This window comes from Globicephala melas, chromosome 20 (assembly GCF_963455315.2).
Source record: "Globicephala melas chromosome 20, mGloMel1.2, whole genome shotgun sequence".
Classification (NCBI taxonomy): Eukaryota; Metazoa; Chordata; class Mammalia; order Artiodactyla; family Delphinidae; genus Globicephala; species Globicephala melas.
The window spans coordinates 42,650,055-42,668,102 of NC_083333.1; the positions used below are offsets into that span (position 1 = coordinate 42,650,055).

An 18,048-nucleotide genomic window follows, 5' to 3' on the forward strand; every position below is an offset into this window, starting at 1 on the left:
TTAAAAACAAACAAACAAAAAAAACCTCTTGGGCTTCTTGTAAGGATTAAATGAGGCCATCTTGCAGAGTGTCAATAGTAGGTGCTTAATAAACACAGTGTCCAGGTGTCCCCTCTATGAACCTTTCCAGAAGAATCTCTCGAAATGCAACTCCCACCCAGACCTTGGCCCCTTTAATCTGGCAATTCTCCAACAGCTCTGCAAAGAGTTCATTTCTTGCTTTGGTCTCCCCTCCCCCAATCAGGAGAAGTGCCCCTCGCAGCGAACTGGAGAAGGATGTGGTCAGGGTGGCTGGTGGCTCGAAGAGAACACTCACTCACCCCCTGCACCCCTGCGTCTCCCCGGGTGACTCCTCCCTGCCCACTGCTACAGGTTCTTTCTGAATCATGGTACTTAAAATCCTCATGGCGACTTGCAGGGCACACCCCAAGCTTCTTAGCTGGGCATTCACCATTAACAGCCTCTTCTCCAGTGTTAGCCCACCCCTACCCAGTCTCTCTTGCTGCCATTCCGGCTCAGCCCTCTATGCCCCCAGCCCCCCACCCCAAGCACACCCCTTGGCGGGGAACACCCTCCCCCATCTTCTCCACCCAGCAAAGTCCAGCTCTCCTTTCAAGGTCCACCTCAAATATCAATCACCTCTCCCATAGAGCTTTTTCTTTTTTTAATAAATTTATTTATTTTATTTATTAGTTTTGGCTGTGTTGGGTCTTCGTTGCTGCACGTGGGCTTTCTCTAGTTGCGGTGAGCAGGGGCTACTCTTCGTTGCAGTGCGCGGGCTTCTCATTGCAGTGGCTTCTCTTGTTGCGGAGCATGGGCTCTAGGTGTGCGGGCTTCAGTAGTTGTGGCTCATGGGCTGTAGAGGGCAGGCTCAGTAGTTGTGGCGCACGGGCTTAGTTGCTCCGCAGCATGTGGGATCTTCCTGGACCAGGGTTCGAAACAGTATCCCCTGCATTGGCAGGCGGATTCTTAACCACTGCGCCACCAGGGAAGCCCACCCATAGAGCTTTTCAGACCCATTCCCCTGCAGGAAATGGCTCAACCCCCAGGCCACCCGGCACACTGCTCATGGGGCCAGTGGGATGGTGTCCACAGGCGACAGCTGTTCTGCTCTTGCTCTGAGAAGAGGGCAGACACAGCTGGCCTCCTGTCCTACCCTGTCCAGGCAGCTGAACACTTGCCCAGTGCCCTCCACGGTCTCCTGTGCTTGTCCCCAGCCTGCATGTGGGCTCTGAGCCCCAGAGGTAGCAGGTGTAGCCCTCATCCGGCAGGAAGGCTCTGACTCCACCCACTTGGCTGTGTGCAAAGCTGTATAGTACAGATGGGGATGTTGAAAATATCCGTGACATATTCCAAACTGGCCTACTTTCCTATCACGAGAGAGGCCGAGACGGAGACACGAGGATGAGTGAGATGGGAGCTTGGGACCTGTTCCCATCTCCTTCTTCCTCCCCAGCTCAGTTGTTAGACAGGAGAGGGATTTGCAGCCTCTCCCAGCCGTCTCCGCCCTGTTCTGGGGCTGTGTGTTTGGGGTGTTGGTGGGGAGGGCGGTGTGGAGGAGTGAGGGTACAGGGGGTCTGGGGAGGTTGGTGGAGGAACCAAGGCCTGGGTCCTATCTTGCGAAGCTTCCAGCCCAAGAGGCAGGGCGGTGGAGGCCATCTCACTGGACATGGGGGCTGAAAGCTTGGGTTCAAGTCCGGGTTCACCTGTGAAGCCTCGAGCAAGTTCCTTAACCTCTCTGGGCTTTGGTTTTTTCATCAGCAGAATGGGGAACACACAATCCCTGCTTACTCTCCTCAAAGGCTTGATTATGGGATTGCTTTGAAGACCGTAAAGGGCCTTGCCTTGATTAATCCACTTCTCAGACTTTTCACCTCACAGGACGGCTTAAGCGGTCGCCTGCTCCAGCCTTCTGCCTCCCAGCAGGCCTGGCAAGGCCTCCACCCTTAATCTTGGCTTCTTGATCCCTGAGTGGGGAGTCACCCACTGTCCTTGCCTGGTGCCAGGACTGTGTGTTGGGCAGGAAGTTCACACTGGGAGCTAACTTCAGTCTCTCTTGCTGACATGGAACCCCTTGGGTGTTCTCTGGCTTCTCTCCTCCTTCACACATGAGGTGATCATTATTTTAGCTTTTCCCTTTTTAGGCTAGACATCCTCTCCTTCCCTGTTTCTCAAGATGGGCAGGATCCTTGGGGCATTTTTCTAATTCTGAGAAGCTGGACTTCTTGCTTACGGGTCCCTTGCCCAACTTTGGATTCTTCCAGGCGCCGGGGCAGGGTGGGGGGTGGGGGGTTGGGGGTTGTCTGTGTCTCTGCCTCAGTTTTCCCAGCTGGCTCACCACAAGAGAAAGAAGTGGCCAAATTGGGAAAAATTGGTTGCTCTGGTGCCGTTGATCAGGGCAAAACCAGAAGTAATGGTTCCTATTTAAACCACTTCTTATGCATGTACCCCTTATCCAGCTATTCTGCTTCTAGGAATTTATTCTACAGATAAACTCACATTGTGTCATATAAAGTAACTAGCAGGATATCTTGCACCACAGCCTAAACATCTGTCAGCGAGGCGCATTTATATGTGCTGGTGCAAAACAATCTTCTAGTTTATGTTGATCGTATGCTGTCATTTGGGTAAAAGAACACAAAGGAAATGCTTGTGAACACACAGGCAAGCCCTGAAAGACCGAGAAACTGAGAATGGTGTTTGCTTCTGGTGCTGGACCTGGGTGACCAGGAACAGAGACAGTGATGGGGAAACCGACTTTTTCTTTTTGCACCTTTTGAATTTTGCATCACATGCAAATAGAATTTCCCATTTAAAAAATAGGTCAAATTAATTTTTTCCAGTCCTTAAAATCTTATGAACTAATTTTTGGCCCCAGTCATATACCAGTGTTTATTACTGAGAAGGTCCGACCCCGGGTAAGGAGGGTGAAGCCAGGGATGAATGGGGCATGGAGTGATATAGAGGCCTGAGTCCTATGTTGGGAAGTTGCTTGAAGCTCCCCCAGCAAGGAATAGGGGGGCACGGAGGAGCAGCCACAGGAGGGCCCAGGAGAATCAGGGCAGCAGAATGCCCAGAATCCATGAGCACAGATGCTCTGGACGGTGGAGAAGACAGAGGGGACCAAGAGGACGAAAGCTCTGCCCTGCGAGGAGCAGACAGATGGTCACGAATAAAGCTAAGTGGGTGTTAAGAAAACCCAGGGGAGACGGAACGTCAGCTAGAATGTGTTTGTGTGCATGTGTGAGGAGGGCAGGGCTGGGGAAGGCTTTATCGAGGACGTGAGATTTGAGCTGGGCCTGGAAGTGGGTGTCACATGTCCACAGGTGCAGGGGAAGGAAAGGACAAGCCCAAAGCGGGAAACAGTATGCACAAGGGCACGGAGAGTAAAGGGAAGACACAGAGTGCGTGTGTGTGTGTGTGCGCGTGCATGCGTCTTGTTGCTGGTAGCTGGAGATAAGGCTGGAAAGACTGGGGATAGAGCAATGGAGGGCGTCAAATACGAACCTAAGAAATTTGCTGAGTGGGTCAGGCAGTCTACCCTGAGGTGACCAGATCCTCAAGGCAGTGTTTCTCAAATTCTCTATGGTAAAGGACCTTTTTTTTTTTTTTTTTAATATCCAATTGATTGTGAACCCATGTTGTTGTTTTATTTTTTTATAAATTAAAAAAAATGAATTTATTTTTGGCTGCGTTGGGTCTTCGTTGCTGCACGCGGCTTTCTCTGGTTGCGGCGAGCGGGGGCTACTCTTCGTTGCCGTGCACAGGCTTCTTCTCATCGCGGTGACTTCTCTTGTTGTGGAGCGCGGGCTCAGTAGTTGTGGCACACGGGCGCAGCCGCTCCGCGGCATGTGGGATCTTCCCGGACCGGGGCACGAACCCGTGTCCCCTGCAACGGCAGGCGGACTCTCAACCACTGCACCACCAGGGAAGCCCGAACCCATGTTGTTTTTATAAAACACAGCAAAAATGATCATGCACTGGGACGTGTGGCAATGTTAAATCGCTATAAAGCTTTCTCAAGGATGGCTCTTCATTTCTGTACTCATCTTGTGGACCAAACTTTGAGTAGCCCTGCTCTAGGGGTCCTTGGATGGGCTGCAGAGGTCGGGAGGCCAACACATTTCTTGCAGCTGGACATGTATGTTCATTTGTTTAGGGAAGGGTGTAAAGCTTTTGTCAGGACCTCAAAAGGTTCAAGGTCTCCAAAGGACACACTCCTCTGCTGTAGGAAGTGGTCATTAAAGGTCACTAGGAAGGATCTAGTGGGGCTTTAGAGCCAAGGGGAGCAACAAATGTGCCTGATTCATCCTAAGACCCCTCCCTTCCCCGTCTGCACACAGAGGAGCCAGCCCAGGGCCAAACTTAGGGGGAAAGGACTGGGGGGGAGTGTGAGATTCCAGAGAACAAGGGGCTCACTTAGGGGCTGATTAAAATAATCTGTGGGAAAGAAAACCAGAGGGCTTTTTAAAGCTGTGTTTGGACCCAGATGATCAGCGAGGGGTAGGCCTGCCGCTGGGGCAGATGGCACGATGTTAGCTGAAGATGGGAAGCTGAGCTCCTTAGCGCTCGGTCAGGCATCTGCTGCCTGCTTGGGAAGCAGGAACCTGAAAGGGAGGCTCCCTTGGGATGGGAGCCAGGCAGAGCAGGAGGCTGCTAGGATGCAGTCTGGGTTCAGAAAACTGCATCCTGGGGTCCTGTGAGCATCTTCCAAGTGTTCAGAGAGGACGCCTGGTGCTCCAGACCATGGGGAGTGGCTGTAACTCATGTGGGTACAAGCTCCTGTTTCCCAAGAAGGCAGACTCTGAAATCTGCAGATGGGTCTACTTAATGAACTCCCTGGAAACGCCTGCTTCATTACTCTTTTTTTTTATGAGATGGAATTCATATAACATGAAATTGACCATTATACAGTGAACAACTCAGTGGCATTTACTGCATTCACCACGTTGTGCACCACCACCTCTATCTGGTTCCCAAACATTTCATCAGCCCCAAAGGGAACCCCATACCCGTTAAGTAATTGCTCCCCATTTCTTCCTCCTCCAGGCAAATCTCTATGGAGTTACTATTCTGAATATTTCCTACACGTGGAATCACACAACACATGACATTTTGTGTCTGGATCCTTTCACTGAGCAGAATGTTGAGGTTCATCCGTGTTGAAGGCAGTATTATTAGTACTTCCTTCCTTTATTATGGTTGAATAGTATTCCATTGTGTGGATAGGTCACAAATTGTTTATTCATCCACTGAAGGACATTTGGGCTGTTGGGTCATAGGGTAATTCTATGTTTAACTTTTTGAGGAGTTGCCAAACTGTTTCCCACAGCTACTGAGCCATTTTACATTCCCACCAGCAATAGATGAGGGTTCCACCCATTTTCATTATTAAACAGGTGATTGTTGTGACCCTGGAAGGCAAGGAGATGGTCACCAGGTGCTAACATGGGTAAAGGAGTTGAGGATGATACCTGTTCCATTTCCCTGCTGCCCACCATAGGCTTCTAAGGCTGGTTGGCAGTCCTGGCAAGGCTGCTGGCTGAAGTAGGGGTGTGTGTTCCCTTTCTTTTCCCAAGCAAGTGGATCAGAGGGTGAAATCTAGAGCCTCAAAGCCAAGCTTGGTGTGGTACTGCAGGAATTGGGCTTGTGGCCCACCTGGGATCCAGTGTCTCACGGTATGTCCTCTCAAGGATAGATACAAACTGCCTTCCTTCTCCCTGTTTTACTCCCTTCTCCTCATCTTTCTTTTCTCTTTCATTTCATTCTATGCCTAGGCGGCTGAGTAGGAAGGAAGGAGGTGGGGAGCTGCATGCATGTTTGTGGACTACATCCACAAGCCCCTCTCCCCACTGAGGCCCTGGGAGGTCATCCCAAAGTGAGGTGGGATACTGGGAATCCTCTCCCTCACCTTTATTCCCTCCTTCTCCCAGGAGGAGACCCACTGGTATCTGCAGCACGGAGCATGGTGGCAGGCAGCTGGGGGGCAGGAGATCCAGTTCTGGCCACCTCCAGCCCTCAAAGGTCAAGGTCAGGGGAGGAAGGAGTCACCAGGGGCACTTATGGTGGCAGGAATTGGCTTTGGTGGTGGTTTAAGGAAAGGAGAGGAGAGGGACATTCATCTGTGTCACAGGGTTCTCCTGGACACTCCCTGTGTGCCAGGCCCTGCAGTGACTTGCCACTTGTCCCACTAGCAGGCAAAGCCCGAAGCTGGGAAAGCAAGAAGTCAGTCCCTACCCCACTGGCTCTCAAAGTGTGGTTCCTGCCCAGCAGCAGTAGCAGCAGCAACACTTGGGAACTTGGTCGAAATGCAAATTTTCAGGCTCCTCCTCAAACTTGCTGAATCAGAAACTTTGGGGGTGGAACCCAGCAACCCCCGTTTTCACAAAGCCTCCAGGCGATTCTAATTCTTTTTTCTTTTTTAAAAAAATAAATAAATTTATTTATTTATTTAGGCTGCGTTGGGTGTTGGTTGCTGCGCGCGCGTGCGGGCTTTCTCTACTTGCGGCGAGCGGGGGCTACTCTTTGTCGCGGTGCGCGGGCTTCTCATTTGCGGTGGCTTCTCTTGTCCCGGAGCACGGGCTCTAGGCGCGTGGGTTTCAGTAGTTGTGGCCCGCGGGCTCTAGAGCGCAGGCTCAGTAGTTGTGGCGCAGTTGCTGTGGGCTTAGTTGCTCTGCGGCATGTGGGATCTTCCTGGACCGGGGTTCAGGGCTCGAACCCGTGTCCCCTACATTGGCAGGCGGATTCTTAACCACTGCGCCACCAGGGAAGCCCAAGGGGATTCGAATTCTTTCTCTTTTTTTTTTTTTGCGGTACGCGGGCCTCTTACTGTTGTGGCCTCTCCTGTTGCGGAGCACGGGCTCCGGACGCGCAGGCTTAGCGGCCATGACTCACGGGCCCAGCCGCTCCGCGGCATGTGGGCTCTTCCCGGACCAGGGCACGAACCCGTGTCCCCTGCATCGGCAGGCGGACTCTCAACCACTGCGCCACCAGGGAAGCCCGGGGATTCTAATTCTTGCTTTGGTTTAAGAACCACTGCCCTGCCCTGAGGAGGAGCCAGAGTTAATGAGGGGGGACTCAGTGTTCCCAGTCTGATGGGACAGACAAGACCCTTGCTCGCCATCTGATAGGGAAGACAGAGCCTTGTGCTCAGGAAATTCTCAGTCAGAGGGGGACATCGAGGTTTCTCAACGCAAGTCCCTCTAGTGGGGTCCCTCCCTGCTGGAAGCACCAGGATGAGTTTCTCTGGAGGGGGCTGGCTACAGTTAGGACCCCAGAGAACCTCCCCCCTTCCATTTTTACTCTCCATTCTTCAGAAAGTGGGTTTGATGTGCTAATGAGGACATCAATTATTGAGGCTTATTAGCATTCATGACAATAACAAGCAAGGGAGGGGGGATCAAGGGGAACGGAGGGAGGTCTTTTGAAACTTACTGCCTTTTACTTCTCTCCTATAGGGTGGGAGGAGGAATGGGAGAGTGAGGAATGCGGGAGGAGGCTTCAAGGTTCTCAGAGACTGAGCTGTGGTCGGAAGTCTGCAGGTCTGGGGCAGAGGGAGGCAACCTCCACCTCTCAGCTCCCCAACCCAAACCAGCCCCAGAGGCCAGCTCACTGCCCCTGGTCACTCTCTCCCCAGAAGAGGGCTCTCCACAGCCCCCTCAGCGCCTTTGGGCCACCCTTGGTGGAGTTTGGGTGGTCCAAATGGGGCTCATGAAATGCCCTAGCTAGACAATAACACTCCTGGCAGGGTGCCTTCTTGAGGATTTGGGGTGGGGGACTCTGAGGTGGCAGAGTGAGCAGTTTGGGGTGTCCCAGTATCATTTTCACATCACCTTTTCCCCTGTGGCTTTCCTTAGAGGCCCATGTGCCCCTCTGCCCACCCCAGGCCCTGAGGTGGGAGATAGATGGGCCCCAGGCTGAGCAGCTGGACAGAGAGAAAGCTGAGCCCTGCCCAGATAAGAGGTAAAGAGATCATGTATTTCTCGTTCTCAAGGTCAAGGAGAACTTCCTGACTACACGTGCACGGAAAGGCTCCTTGGAGGTCAGAAAGGGAGTGATGTCAACCCACCCATAGGCCTCTTCACTAGAATCCATCTTGGCTAAGAGGTGCACGCACACATGGGAGGACCCTAAGATAAACCCAATACGGACTCAGAACCAGGCAAAGCAAGGTGATTGGCCGAAGGAAACCCAGAAGAAATGCCCCATACAAATGATTCAAACTACCATGCTGGTGTGACTCTCTCTGAGTCAGCCCGTGTGTCTGTCTACACGTACTCTTTTTCCTCCTAATCAACACTTTACTTGTTTCACTAATTTTGGTCTTTGTGGGAATTCATTTCTACAAAGTTGAAGGGCCAGGGGCCTTGTCATTGGCCACTGGTCCCCGGTGGTCGAGTGGCGAGGATTCAGCACTCTCACTGCCGTGGCCTGGCTTCAATCTCTGGCCGGGGAACCGAGATCAGCCCCATCTCCCTTTTCCTGCCCAGATGTTTGTCCATGCGCAAACCCTGTTCCAAACACCCTTGGGGAAGGAGCAGTGAGGCTGAGAATTCTCACCTCTAGGGCTCTCCCTCATAACCTCGCTCCTGTGGGCTCCCAGGAAAAGGTGAGCAGGATGCATGGAGTGAGAAGGGCAAGGTGGGTGGCAAGGTGGGTAACAATCTGCTGTTCCAATCCCTCAAACAAGCCAGCAGCCCCCTCCCAATCAAGCGCAATGCCAGAGATACAGGGGAGAAAGGCCAGAGGGAAGTTACTCGTTGAGGAATGAGAGTGGGGGCAGGGTGGCACCTGAGGCATCTCAGGTGGAGACAGCTGGCACATTGCTTGTGCCCGGGCACCATGCCAGCTTCCAGAAGCAATTCTGGTCTCTCGGCTGAAGAAATAATACCTGTGTTTCCCTCGCCCTGATCAGAGGAGATGACTTCCTCAGCCTCCTCCCTACACCAGGAGCTTGGCTTTTGAGATCAGGTAGAGGGTGGGTGGGAGGGAGCGAGGCACCTATCTTCCCTGGGACATGGGGCAGAGGATCGAGGGGGGTCAGTGAGGGTGGCTGGTGTCAGGCCATCTGCCCTCTGGCTCAACTTGGGCCTCAGGGGAGGGCCCCAAGCTTCCTGTTCAGGAGCTGTATCCCTTCTCACCCCTCCACGGACCCATGGAGGCCGCTGTCCTGCTTTGAGGAGAGGAGGGGGTCAAGTGAGCTCACAGCTATGAAGATGATCAGAAATGCTTACGCTATGTCTCTAACAAGTGAACTACACAAATAAAAAATGTTACCTGAATCTGATTTAATCTTCTAACTATGGGGGGGGGGGCGTTCGTGATGCAGGAGGTCACTGATGTCATATTTGGAATTATTCCCAGTCTCTGGGGGCTAAGTCACAGAGCCTCCCTCCCCAAGTCCCCGAGCCCGTGGCTTCTTGGCATCTAGCGTAAAGGCCAGAAAAACCTCCATGTGACAGGACAAGCATCTTTCCAGCCATCATCCAGGATAATGCCCAGCTCCCTAACCCTGACATTAACTGTGTCTTTACCCTCTTTCTTTACTTTCTGGTCATGAGATGTGTATCAGAGTTAGGCCCCTGCCTCTGGCAGCCCACAGGGTTAGGAGATGGTGGTGGTGATAGAAAAAGAGGCTGGGAGCCTTGGAATCAGGCAAGTCTGGGTTTGAATTTCACCTTTGCTATTCTTAGATTGGGCAAGTGGCTATGCCTCTCTGAGCCTCAACTCCTTTCTCTCTGAAACGGGGCTGAAAACAGCCACTTCCGCAGGGTTGTTGAGAGGATTAAATTAGAGAATATGGGTAAAGCACACGCTGACGCCCTTCCACTTAGGTGGGCACAATGTGGGGAAGGGAGGAGAACTTGTCTCATGGCAGGGGACCTGAGGGGGAGGGGAGGGGCAGCATCCTGCGTGGTTGAGCTGTGGGCCTGGATGGAGGACCAGCAGCGAGAGTCCCCAGCCTCTGGGCTCTGAGAGGCTTGGGAACTGGTGTCCATGCAGCTGAGGGGAAGCCACCCGCCCCCTTGCCGACCCCTCCCCTACACAGGGCCTGCTGCCTCCCATGCCCATCCTGGGCAGGCAGCCAAGCAGGGAGCTGGATGAGTGCCCACAGCACACTCAGAGGCCAAAAGATGGGCACCATCCAGTTGGCAGAGGGAGAGGCAGCTGGCCCAGGAGGGAAGAAGTCAGGGTGCCGACTGCTGGGGTCGTGTGCCCAGACGGTGTGTCCAGGACACGGCTCTTGGCTGCCCTCCTTAGCTGTCCGGCTGGAGCTGGGAAGGGCCCCTCCTCTCCTTACCCTGGCCCAGTCACCTAAGTTACTGCAACTGGAGATTAATCTCTAAGGGGCATCAGACTTGCCCTGAGCCAGGCATGTGGCTGGCTCAGGGCAGGCCGGGGGTGGGGGGTGGGGGGGTGGGAAGGAAAGTGGGAGAGCTTGGATTAAGGCTGCAACTGGGTAGACCAGGAAGTGGGGAAACCGGTTTGTCATTTGGGCCACTTGGGGTGGGGTCTCCTCTCCTGCCCCTATGCTTGCCTGCCATTCTACCTGGTGGCCTATAGCGAAGAGATGTGCTGTGCCCCTTTCTTGCCCATCTAAGCTGGCTTTGGGAATGCCGGGAGTAAATAAAAGGGGCAGGGGACCTTCCCCTCTCCAAGAGAAGCTTGGGAGAGAAGGGACAGGACAGAGAACCGGAGAGAGAGAGAGAGAGCAAGCAACAAGGACAGGAGGAGGAGGGGACAGAGTGACCCAGAGAAGTCTGTGGAGCCAACAGGTAGGCCAAGGTGGGACAGGGAGGGGGTGGGAGTGAGGCAGGGGTGGGGCAGCGCTGGCGCTCTGCAGGCTTCGGTGGAGGTGGCAATGGCGTCGCCAAGTGAGGTGTGAGAAGCGGCAGGAGCTGGAGCACCCTCCTTTGTAGTCCTGCTTAGCCGATTGGCCGACTCCCCTCACTCACAGCACGGGCCGCTGCAGTTCCAGCAGAAGCCTCCAGGAGGGGCCGCCACCCGAGCTGGGGGCAAGGAGACAGCCCAGCAGGGGGCGCCGTGGGACTGGGTCCCCTTGGTTAAGCCGGGTCTAAGGAGACAGCTAGGCGGGCGTCCCGGCACAGGCAGAGGAGGGTCCAGATTCTCCCTGCATAGGGCGCCTGTGGCTTCCGGAGGTCACCTTGGCTGAAGAGTAGTTCCCCCAGTCCCTCCCTGCCCCCGTCCGTCCCCGAATGCTTCTCCATCCTAAGGCGCGCACGGACTAGGAGACCGAGAAGTTTCCGCACCCTCCAGGTGCACCCCTTCCTCCGATGCCGGCCCCCACTTTAGGCATTAGTCCCTGTCATGGCTTGAGGATTGCTCTGGGGGGAAGAAGCAGGTGCAGCGGGGAGGGGAGCGTGAGCGCTCCCCGCACCCCAAGCCCGGCCGCGCGCTGCGGGGTCCCGCAGTGCAGCTGGAGGGCGCGAGGCGCCGGCCCCCTCCCGTCCCTGCTCCCCGCCACCCCGGCGGCCCTTTGTACGTTCAGGCCACACGCGCGTGCTCGCGCCGCGCGCGCTCCAGCCCGCAGTGACACACCCGCGCCGGCGCGCGCGCGCGCGCGCACACACACACACACACACACACACACACACTCGCTCTCGCACACTCGGTGACACGCCCGCGCGCGCGCGCACCCACACGCCCGGCCGCCGGCGCCCTCCCAGCTGGTCCACCCCGGCGGGGCCCGCGCCCCCGGCCCGCCCGCCTGGCACCGCGCCCCGGGGCTGGGGCCCAGCGAGGAGCCCGCGAGGCGGCGAGAGGGCGAGCGCCAGGCAGGCCGGCCCGGGGCCCCCGCCCCCCGCGCCCCCGCCCGATGGGGAACGCTCCGTCCCAAGGCATGTCCCTGTCTCTCTCCTTCCTAATGTGCCTCCATGCTTAAGTGGAAGGTATTTCTGTTTTCTTTGTGTGTTTTCCCCTCGGCCGGGGGCGGGGGCGGCGGCCGGGCCGGGGAGGCGGCGGCCGACGGGGCGAGGGATGCTCGGGGCGCAGGTGTGTGGGGGGCAGGGGACCGCGGCGCTCCGGGCTTGGGAGAAGGACCGGGGCGAGAGGAGTGCTGGGACCAGAGAGGGGGTCCTGCATTGGCGAGGCTGGAGACCGGGTGGGGAGGGCCTCGTGAGGCCCGGGGAAGGGGGCCCGAAGGGTTAAAATTTAAAGGGGTTTATGTGGAGGGGGGAGGGAGGGAGAAAAGAGGAAGGGAGATGGATGGTGAGGAGAGCGGAGGAGGGGAGTGGTCCATCCGAGGTGGAGGAAGAGGAGGATGCAGGGGGAGGCGAAGGGGATGGAGAAGTGGTGGGAGCATTAAAGACCTCTTTCCCCCAGGTCCCAGAATGGGGTGCACGCCCTTGGATGGTGGTGGTAGGCGCTTTGCGCCCGCCCCCCAGGGAAGGAAGAGGATTAGTGTATTCTGGGGTTGGTCGTGTTGCCAGGATACAAGCCTGTATTCCCCGCACCCCCCTCCCCAGTCACCTCGAGGCCCTAGCCCTGGAGACCTGGGAGCCTAAGCAGCAGTTGCAGGACTGGGGACCCGCTCCCCGCTAGGCTGGCGGGAGGGGGAGGGGCTGGGGAGGGGCCATTTGATCTTAAGCCCTCCCCTTGCAGAGGCCAGAGGGCAGGGGAGGGCGCCCCCAGCTGGGGAGAGCATCTCGGGTGAATGAGGAAGTAGGGACTGCCGGAGGCTGAGCGGCAGAGGGCGGGGCTGGGGAGGGGCCGCGCTAACCCCCCCCCCCTCCCACGCACCCCTTTGCTACGTCAGAAGCTCCCTGGCCAGCTCCGAGTCCTGTCGGTGGGGGCAGCAGGATGCTGGTGGAAGCAGAGGGGGCCGGCCGGGTGCCTCCGCAGCTCGGCTGGCAGGGCCCGGCGGGGTGTGTGCAGCTGCTGGTGCGAGCCCCTCCGCCCCACCCCTCCCCATGCAGCCCTGGCAGTGCCTCCGGCGCTTTGCCCTGGCCTGGTGGGAGAGGACAGCGGAGGGCAGCGCCCGATCTTCCAGGGAGGAGGCTGGACCGAGGGACCCCGGGGGCCGAGGGGAGCCAGGTGAGCAAGGACAGGGAGTGTGCAAGGAGGAGATCCTGGACTGCCAGTCCCTCTTCCCAAATACGAGGGAACCAGGAGGTCCTTGCAGCCCCCAACTTTAGGAGAAGTGGGTTCCTGGCTGGAGCTTTTCAGAAGGTGTTGGAGCTACTGTTGTTTTGGGGAGGGGGAAACAGATAAGGGCTGGGAGTCTGGGGCAGATGACCAGACTTCCAGGCTTGTGGGTCTGAATATTCCTTGGTGTTGGGTTTGAGCACTTTGGGGTGGGGATAGGATGCCTTCTTTCCAACTCTGGATATCTTGGTCTGGGTGACCTTGAGCCAACTGCTTTGCTGTCTAACTCTGTGCCTCAGTTTCTCTCATTCCCTTCCCCATCCTTCTTGCTGGTCTTAAAGAATTGGTGATGCTTTTGAGGGAGACTGTCACTGTGAAAACGTGGGGCTTTGTCATCACTGGTGGCAGCTGTGATGGTGGTGGTTTCTGGCATGGTTGCGCGTGTGTACATATGTGGGGGGCAGTTATGGTTTCCGTGTGAGGTCTTTTGCTGGTTTTAGTTGATGTTGGGCCCCCTGTGGGCAAGTGTCAGGGTCCGGCATTCATACAGGAAGGAGGGCTCCAGGCAAGCTGGGAGTTGTTGGGGCAGAGACTTAGCTGGTGGCCTAGTGTGGAAGCAAGGGATGGAGCATAACAGGAGGGGGTTCCAAGAATAAGATTCCCCCCTCCACCCAGACTGCCGGGCACCCAGGCACCATTGGCAGCAAGTGCAAAGGCTTTGCCCTGGCTTCCTGCCACTGCGCCTTGGGGACAAGAGGGTCTTTGTCCAGTGCTCCCCCCACCCCTGCTCCTTCCGCCCTTACCATGTTGGCCAGTTCTCTGTGATGACCCTCAGGGCCGGGATGGAGATGCAGGTCCCCCATGTGCTCTGGAGATCTGGAAGAAGCAACTGTGGTCTCAGGCACTGCTGAGCGGAGACGGGGAGCTCTTCTAGGGGAAGGGTCCCTGGGAATGAGCCATTGGGAGCTTTGATCCCACCGCATGCTTTCCGCTCGCCTCCTTGCCTAACGCGGAGGGGATGGGGTCTGGGGTCTTCATGGCCTGATTCCTGCTGGGAATCCAGGGTTCCATGCTTCTTACATATGTACAGGGCAGAGTTGGGTGCTGTGATGCAGAGCCCCAGATGATCTCTCTCTTTCTCTCTCTCTGGCTAGGGACCCACCCTGGAAAAAAGGTTTAATTAGAACCATTGATTCCTTCTTTGGCTGTGAGCATCGATCTCACCGGTGTGGTCAGAGCTGGGGGTGATGGTGGCGCGGCTGCCGTCTGCCCAGTTCGAACCTTGGCTTTCTCTGACAAAACCCAAGCTTAGGAGGGAGGGGGCTAGGCTCTTTGAAGTACCAGATCTGTTTTAGCCCCATCTCCACCCCAGGTTAGGTCTTGGGGAAAGAAGGGAGACGAGGTTGAGGGTTTGACCTGAGGGAGCTGTGTTTGGGGTTTGAGCGTCCTGAGTAGTGGGCCTGGGGCTCGGGAATGGAGGGGCGGCTTGGTTGGAAGGGAGATGGGAGGCCACTGGGTGGGCAGGCAGAGATTTCAGGGGAAGGATCTGGAGCTTGCCATTAAAGCTTTGCTTTCGAGGAATCCCAAGCACTTATCTCCTCCAAGCCCTGGCAAGGAGATCCGATTTCTTCCTTAGTTTGTGTCTTCGAGGCCCAGAGAGGGACAGAGGCGGTCTCAGAGGCCCAGTGGGCCTGGGTCTAGCCTTTGAGCCTGGCTGCCTGACCGAGTGGCCCCTGCCTAGGCACAGAGAACGAAGGGTGAGGCTCCAGGCAGCCTCCGATCTGGTCTCTGGGTTTGGTGGGAGGTGGGGGACAGATTGTGCCCCCGCCCCAAGGCCCAGCTGCCCATCGTGGGTGGGCTGGTGCAGGTGCAGGCTTCAATGAGCCACTCAGATGCTCTTTGAAGAATCCCTTGTTGGCTTCCTAGGGCCCATTCGAGCAAAGATAATAAAAATCTGGCCGTCAGCGGGTTTGAGGGCTGGACTTGCTTCCCCTTCTTTCATTCCCAGCTCTGAAAAGCAGAGATGAAGGCTTTGGATTTGGCTGGGAAGCAGCGCTTGCCTGGCCCGAGGGAGGGAGGGAAGGAGAGCAGGGAGGGAGGCAGAAGAGGGAGGACTGATTTCCCGGCAGCCGGGGTGTTTGCTGGGGAGGTGGGCAGAGGGTCAGGGACCTGGTCCCCTACTCTTGCCAGGCAGCCTCAGGCCTCGATGGGGCTCCTATGCCCCTCGCCCAGGCTCCAGCCTTGTCCTTCAGTTCCAGAGGCTGGGAGCCCCCCTTCGGCTCCCACATTCTCCCCTCTGCTCCTCAGATCCCCCCACTTTCTCCCCCCTGGTGCCCCCCCATCCCTGCCCCTCCATTTTTCTCCCTCTGCCCTTCCCGCTGTCTCTCCTCTTTGTCTCCCCCTTCTGCTCCTTAGTCTCCCCTTTTCTGTCTGTCTGCCCCCTCATACCTGTCTCTCTTCTTTCCTTAGCATCTGTCCTGCTTTCTAGGACTGTCTGGAAGGTTAAGAAGCCAAGCTGGTTGGAGGGAGGGAAGGAGCTGCAGCCACGGAAGGGACCAGCCTGAGTTGACTGTTATGGTCTGTCAGGAGTCATAGTCATCAGAGTCCAGGCGGAAGGGGGCCTCTGAGCGCTTAGAGATGTGTGTGTAGTGAGGGCGCCACCCCCTCCCCGCACACAGCGGGCACCTTGCCCTGACATTGGGCTTCAGACACTCAAGTTCTCCTGCCGCCTTCTACTGCTTGGCTGCCGGAAACCAATGCCTCCGGCCTCTGGCCCCTCCACACCTCTGGTCGCCCACTGTCCAGGCATCATCGCCGCCCTTGCCCATGGTTCCCCCACATCCACTACTCAGGCTCACAGGAGGAAGGGAAGGGTCCAAGGGAACCCCTACAGGCCCTGTGACCCCTTCACCATCTTGTAGGCCCCCCCACATGGAAGACAGGACTGTCATGGAAAGAGCACTGGACTGAGTAAAGAGACCTCGTTAGGATCCTGCCTCAGCGCCCAAATGTCCGAGTGACCTTGAGCAAGTCCCTTCCTGGCAAGGGCCTCTTTCCTCACCTGTGAAATGAGGGGGCACAGGCTGGCTCCTCTCCAAGGTCTCTTCTGACATTCCACCGTTGTTGTGTCTCTCTTCTGGGTGATTTGCATATGCTTTGCATATATCAATGATGCCTGCTTGAAGGGGGAGGGTGCCGCCCACGGGGACCAGAGCCCCACCCACCACTCCAATTCCCCTTGCCCATTGGCCCAGGCTGTCACTGCTGGAATCTCCCAGAGGGATGGAAGCCGGGTGAGGCCTGAGAATTCCCTGGGGAGGTGGCTCCTGTGCTCCAGCCGTCCTAGAGGCAGGATGGGGGGATAGCCCTAGTGGAGGGGACCCCTACCCTCATCACTCCGGCTCTAGAAAGTCCAAACTGTGAAACCAAGTGGGTGTGAATTCACTACGGTTGCCTGTGGCTACCACGGGGTGTGTGAAACCCCACTGAGCCTGGCAGAGGGGTCAGGGCCTGAGCACCTCTAGACGCCAGGAGCTTAGCTAGGTGTAAGAGGTGTAAGAGTCCCTCCTCTGGCTTCAGCTGCCAGACAGGCAGCTTCACAGTCCAGGACAAGTCCTGCCGTCTTTTGCCCTGCCCACTTCTGCTCAGGCCCCTGGGCTCTGGATATGTGTGGGTTGGAACTTGGACCTGAGAGATGGTCACTGAGAACAGGATCATGGCATATCTGGGCCCTGCCTGGCCAGCACACCACAGGTGAGGCGTGGTGCTCCCTGCAAGGGTCACAGGGAGGGAGAAACTGCTGCTCTCAGTTCTGCACCCACCTCCGTCTACCCCGACTGATCTCACGGGCCTTCTCCCCTGCCACCTGGTATGTGCTCTGTGTCTGGCACGGGGCAGTGCGCTGCATCCCAGCCCCCAACCTGCCTCATTTCCTTTCACCCCCATAATACTCATCACATGGGGCAAGTCTGGGGTAAAGGTTGGCAGCCAGGAGAAGATAAGGTGGGCCACTGAGTAAGGTGAGGAATTCTGAAGACAGGAGCAAAACTCCCCTCCACCGCCATGGTGGGCGGGGCCAGAGGAAACACAGCAAGAGGGATCAAGGTTAGATTTAGTCCCAGGGAGGAACTGACCCGGGGGGCAGTTTAGTTTCTGACCACGGAATTGTTGTGAAACTTAAATAATAGGTGAAAATGTCCAGCACAGTGCCTGACACATGATAAACAGTCAACAAATGGTATGGGGAGGGAATGGATGTCTCTGAACCCAGAGGAGGCCCTCCCCTAACCCTGAGATGCAGGATTTTGCAGGAGATGAAGAGTCAGAAGGACAATTCCCAGAAGAGCTGTTTCTCCCACACAGGCGGCTGCTTCCCCACCGCAGCCCTCGTGCCCCACACACGCACCGGGCTCAGGGCCCAGCCACCCTGGGATACCCTGCCCTCATCCTCTCCGCTGCAGGAGGGCAGACAGGAGGGTTTGGAGGCGGGGAATCCTGTTCTCCCCCTCCCCCTGTTTTTGCACAGGACAGCTTGAGAGGAAACAGGCCCACGCTGCAGCAGGAGGAATCGAGGTTAGATGGGAGGGAAACCCCCAGGTGCACGAAGGGTGGCTGCTCTGAGGCGGTGTTTTTGCATCTCTTACCTCAGTGATAGGTGTCTGTGAGCGCAGGTAAGTCAGTGTTGTACCTAGGGGCAGGGGACTGGTTGGCATGACCTTTGAGATGACCTTTGGGCTATCGGAAGGAACTTGGTAGATCCAGTTTCATCTCTTGTGGCTGTGATGGTTGGCCAGAGTGCAGGGGGCCGTGATGAAGAGGAGTTCAGAGCTGCTGGGGAGGAGGAGGTTACAGCGAAGTCAGTCTTTGATCCCCCAGGGCAGAGAAGTCAAGTGCGGGGTGAAGAGCAAGCCTTGGACTGGTGTCAGGTTGCCTGCCTCCCCTACT

The 18,048-nt window shown here is 56.6% G+C and overlaps 1 protein-coding gene and 1 long non-coding RNA gene across 21 annotated transcripts in view; one reads left to right on the forward strand and one right to left on the reverse strand.

Moving 5' to 3' along the window:
• Nucleotides 1-734: 734 nt before the first annotated feature.
• Nucleotides 735-16,275, reverse strand: LOC138842468 (uncharacterized). Its single transcript, XR_011377070.1, has 3 exons — nt 16,166-16,275; nt 13,908-13,980; nt 735-949 (listed from the first exon to the last, which is right to left on the reverse strand). It is a non-coding gene; the product is annotated as an uncharacterized lncRNA (long non-coding RNA).
• The window catches only part of SRCIN1 (SRC kinase signaling inhibitor 1), a 67,759-nt gene continuing 61,465 nt past the window's right edge, over nt 11,755-18,048 (forward strand). For 7 of the 20 annotated variants that reach the window (XM_060290666.1, XM_060290667.1, XM_060290668.1 and 4 more), the window contains exon 1: nt 12,776-13,053. In XM_060290666.1, coding sequence (XP_060146649.1) covers nt 12,930-13,053 — 124 coding nt within the window. In that variant the 5' untranslated portion in view covers nt 12,776-12,929. Of the gene's footprint in view, nt 11,910-12,775; nt 13,054-18,048 lie in introns of those variants that run through there. The other 13 variants (XM_060290677.1, XM_060290682.1, XM_060290684.1 and 10 more) reach the window with 8 other exon arrangements.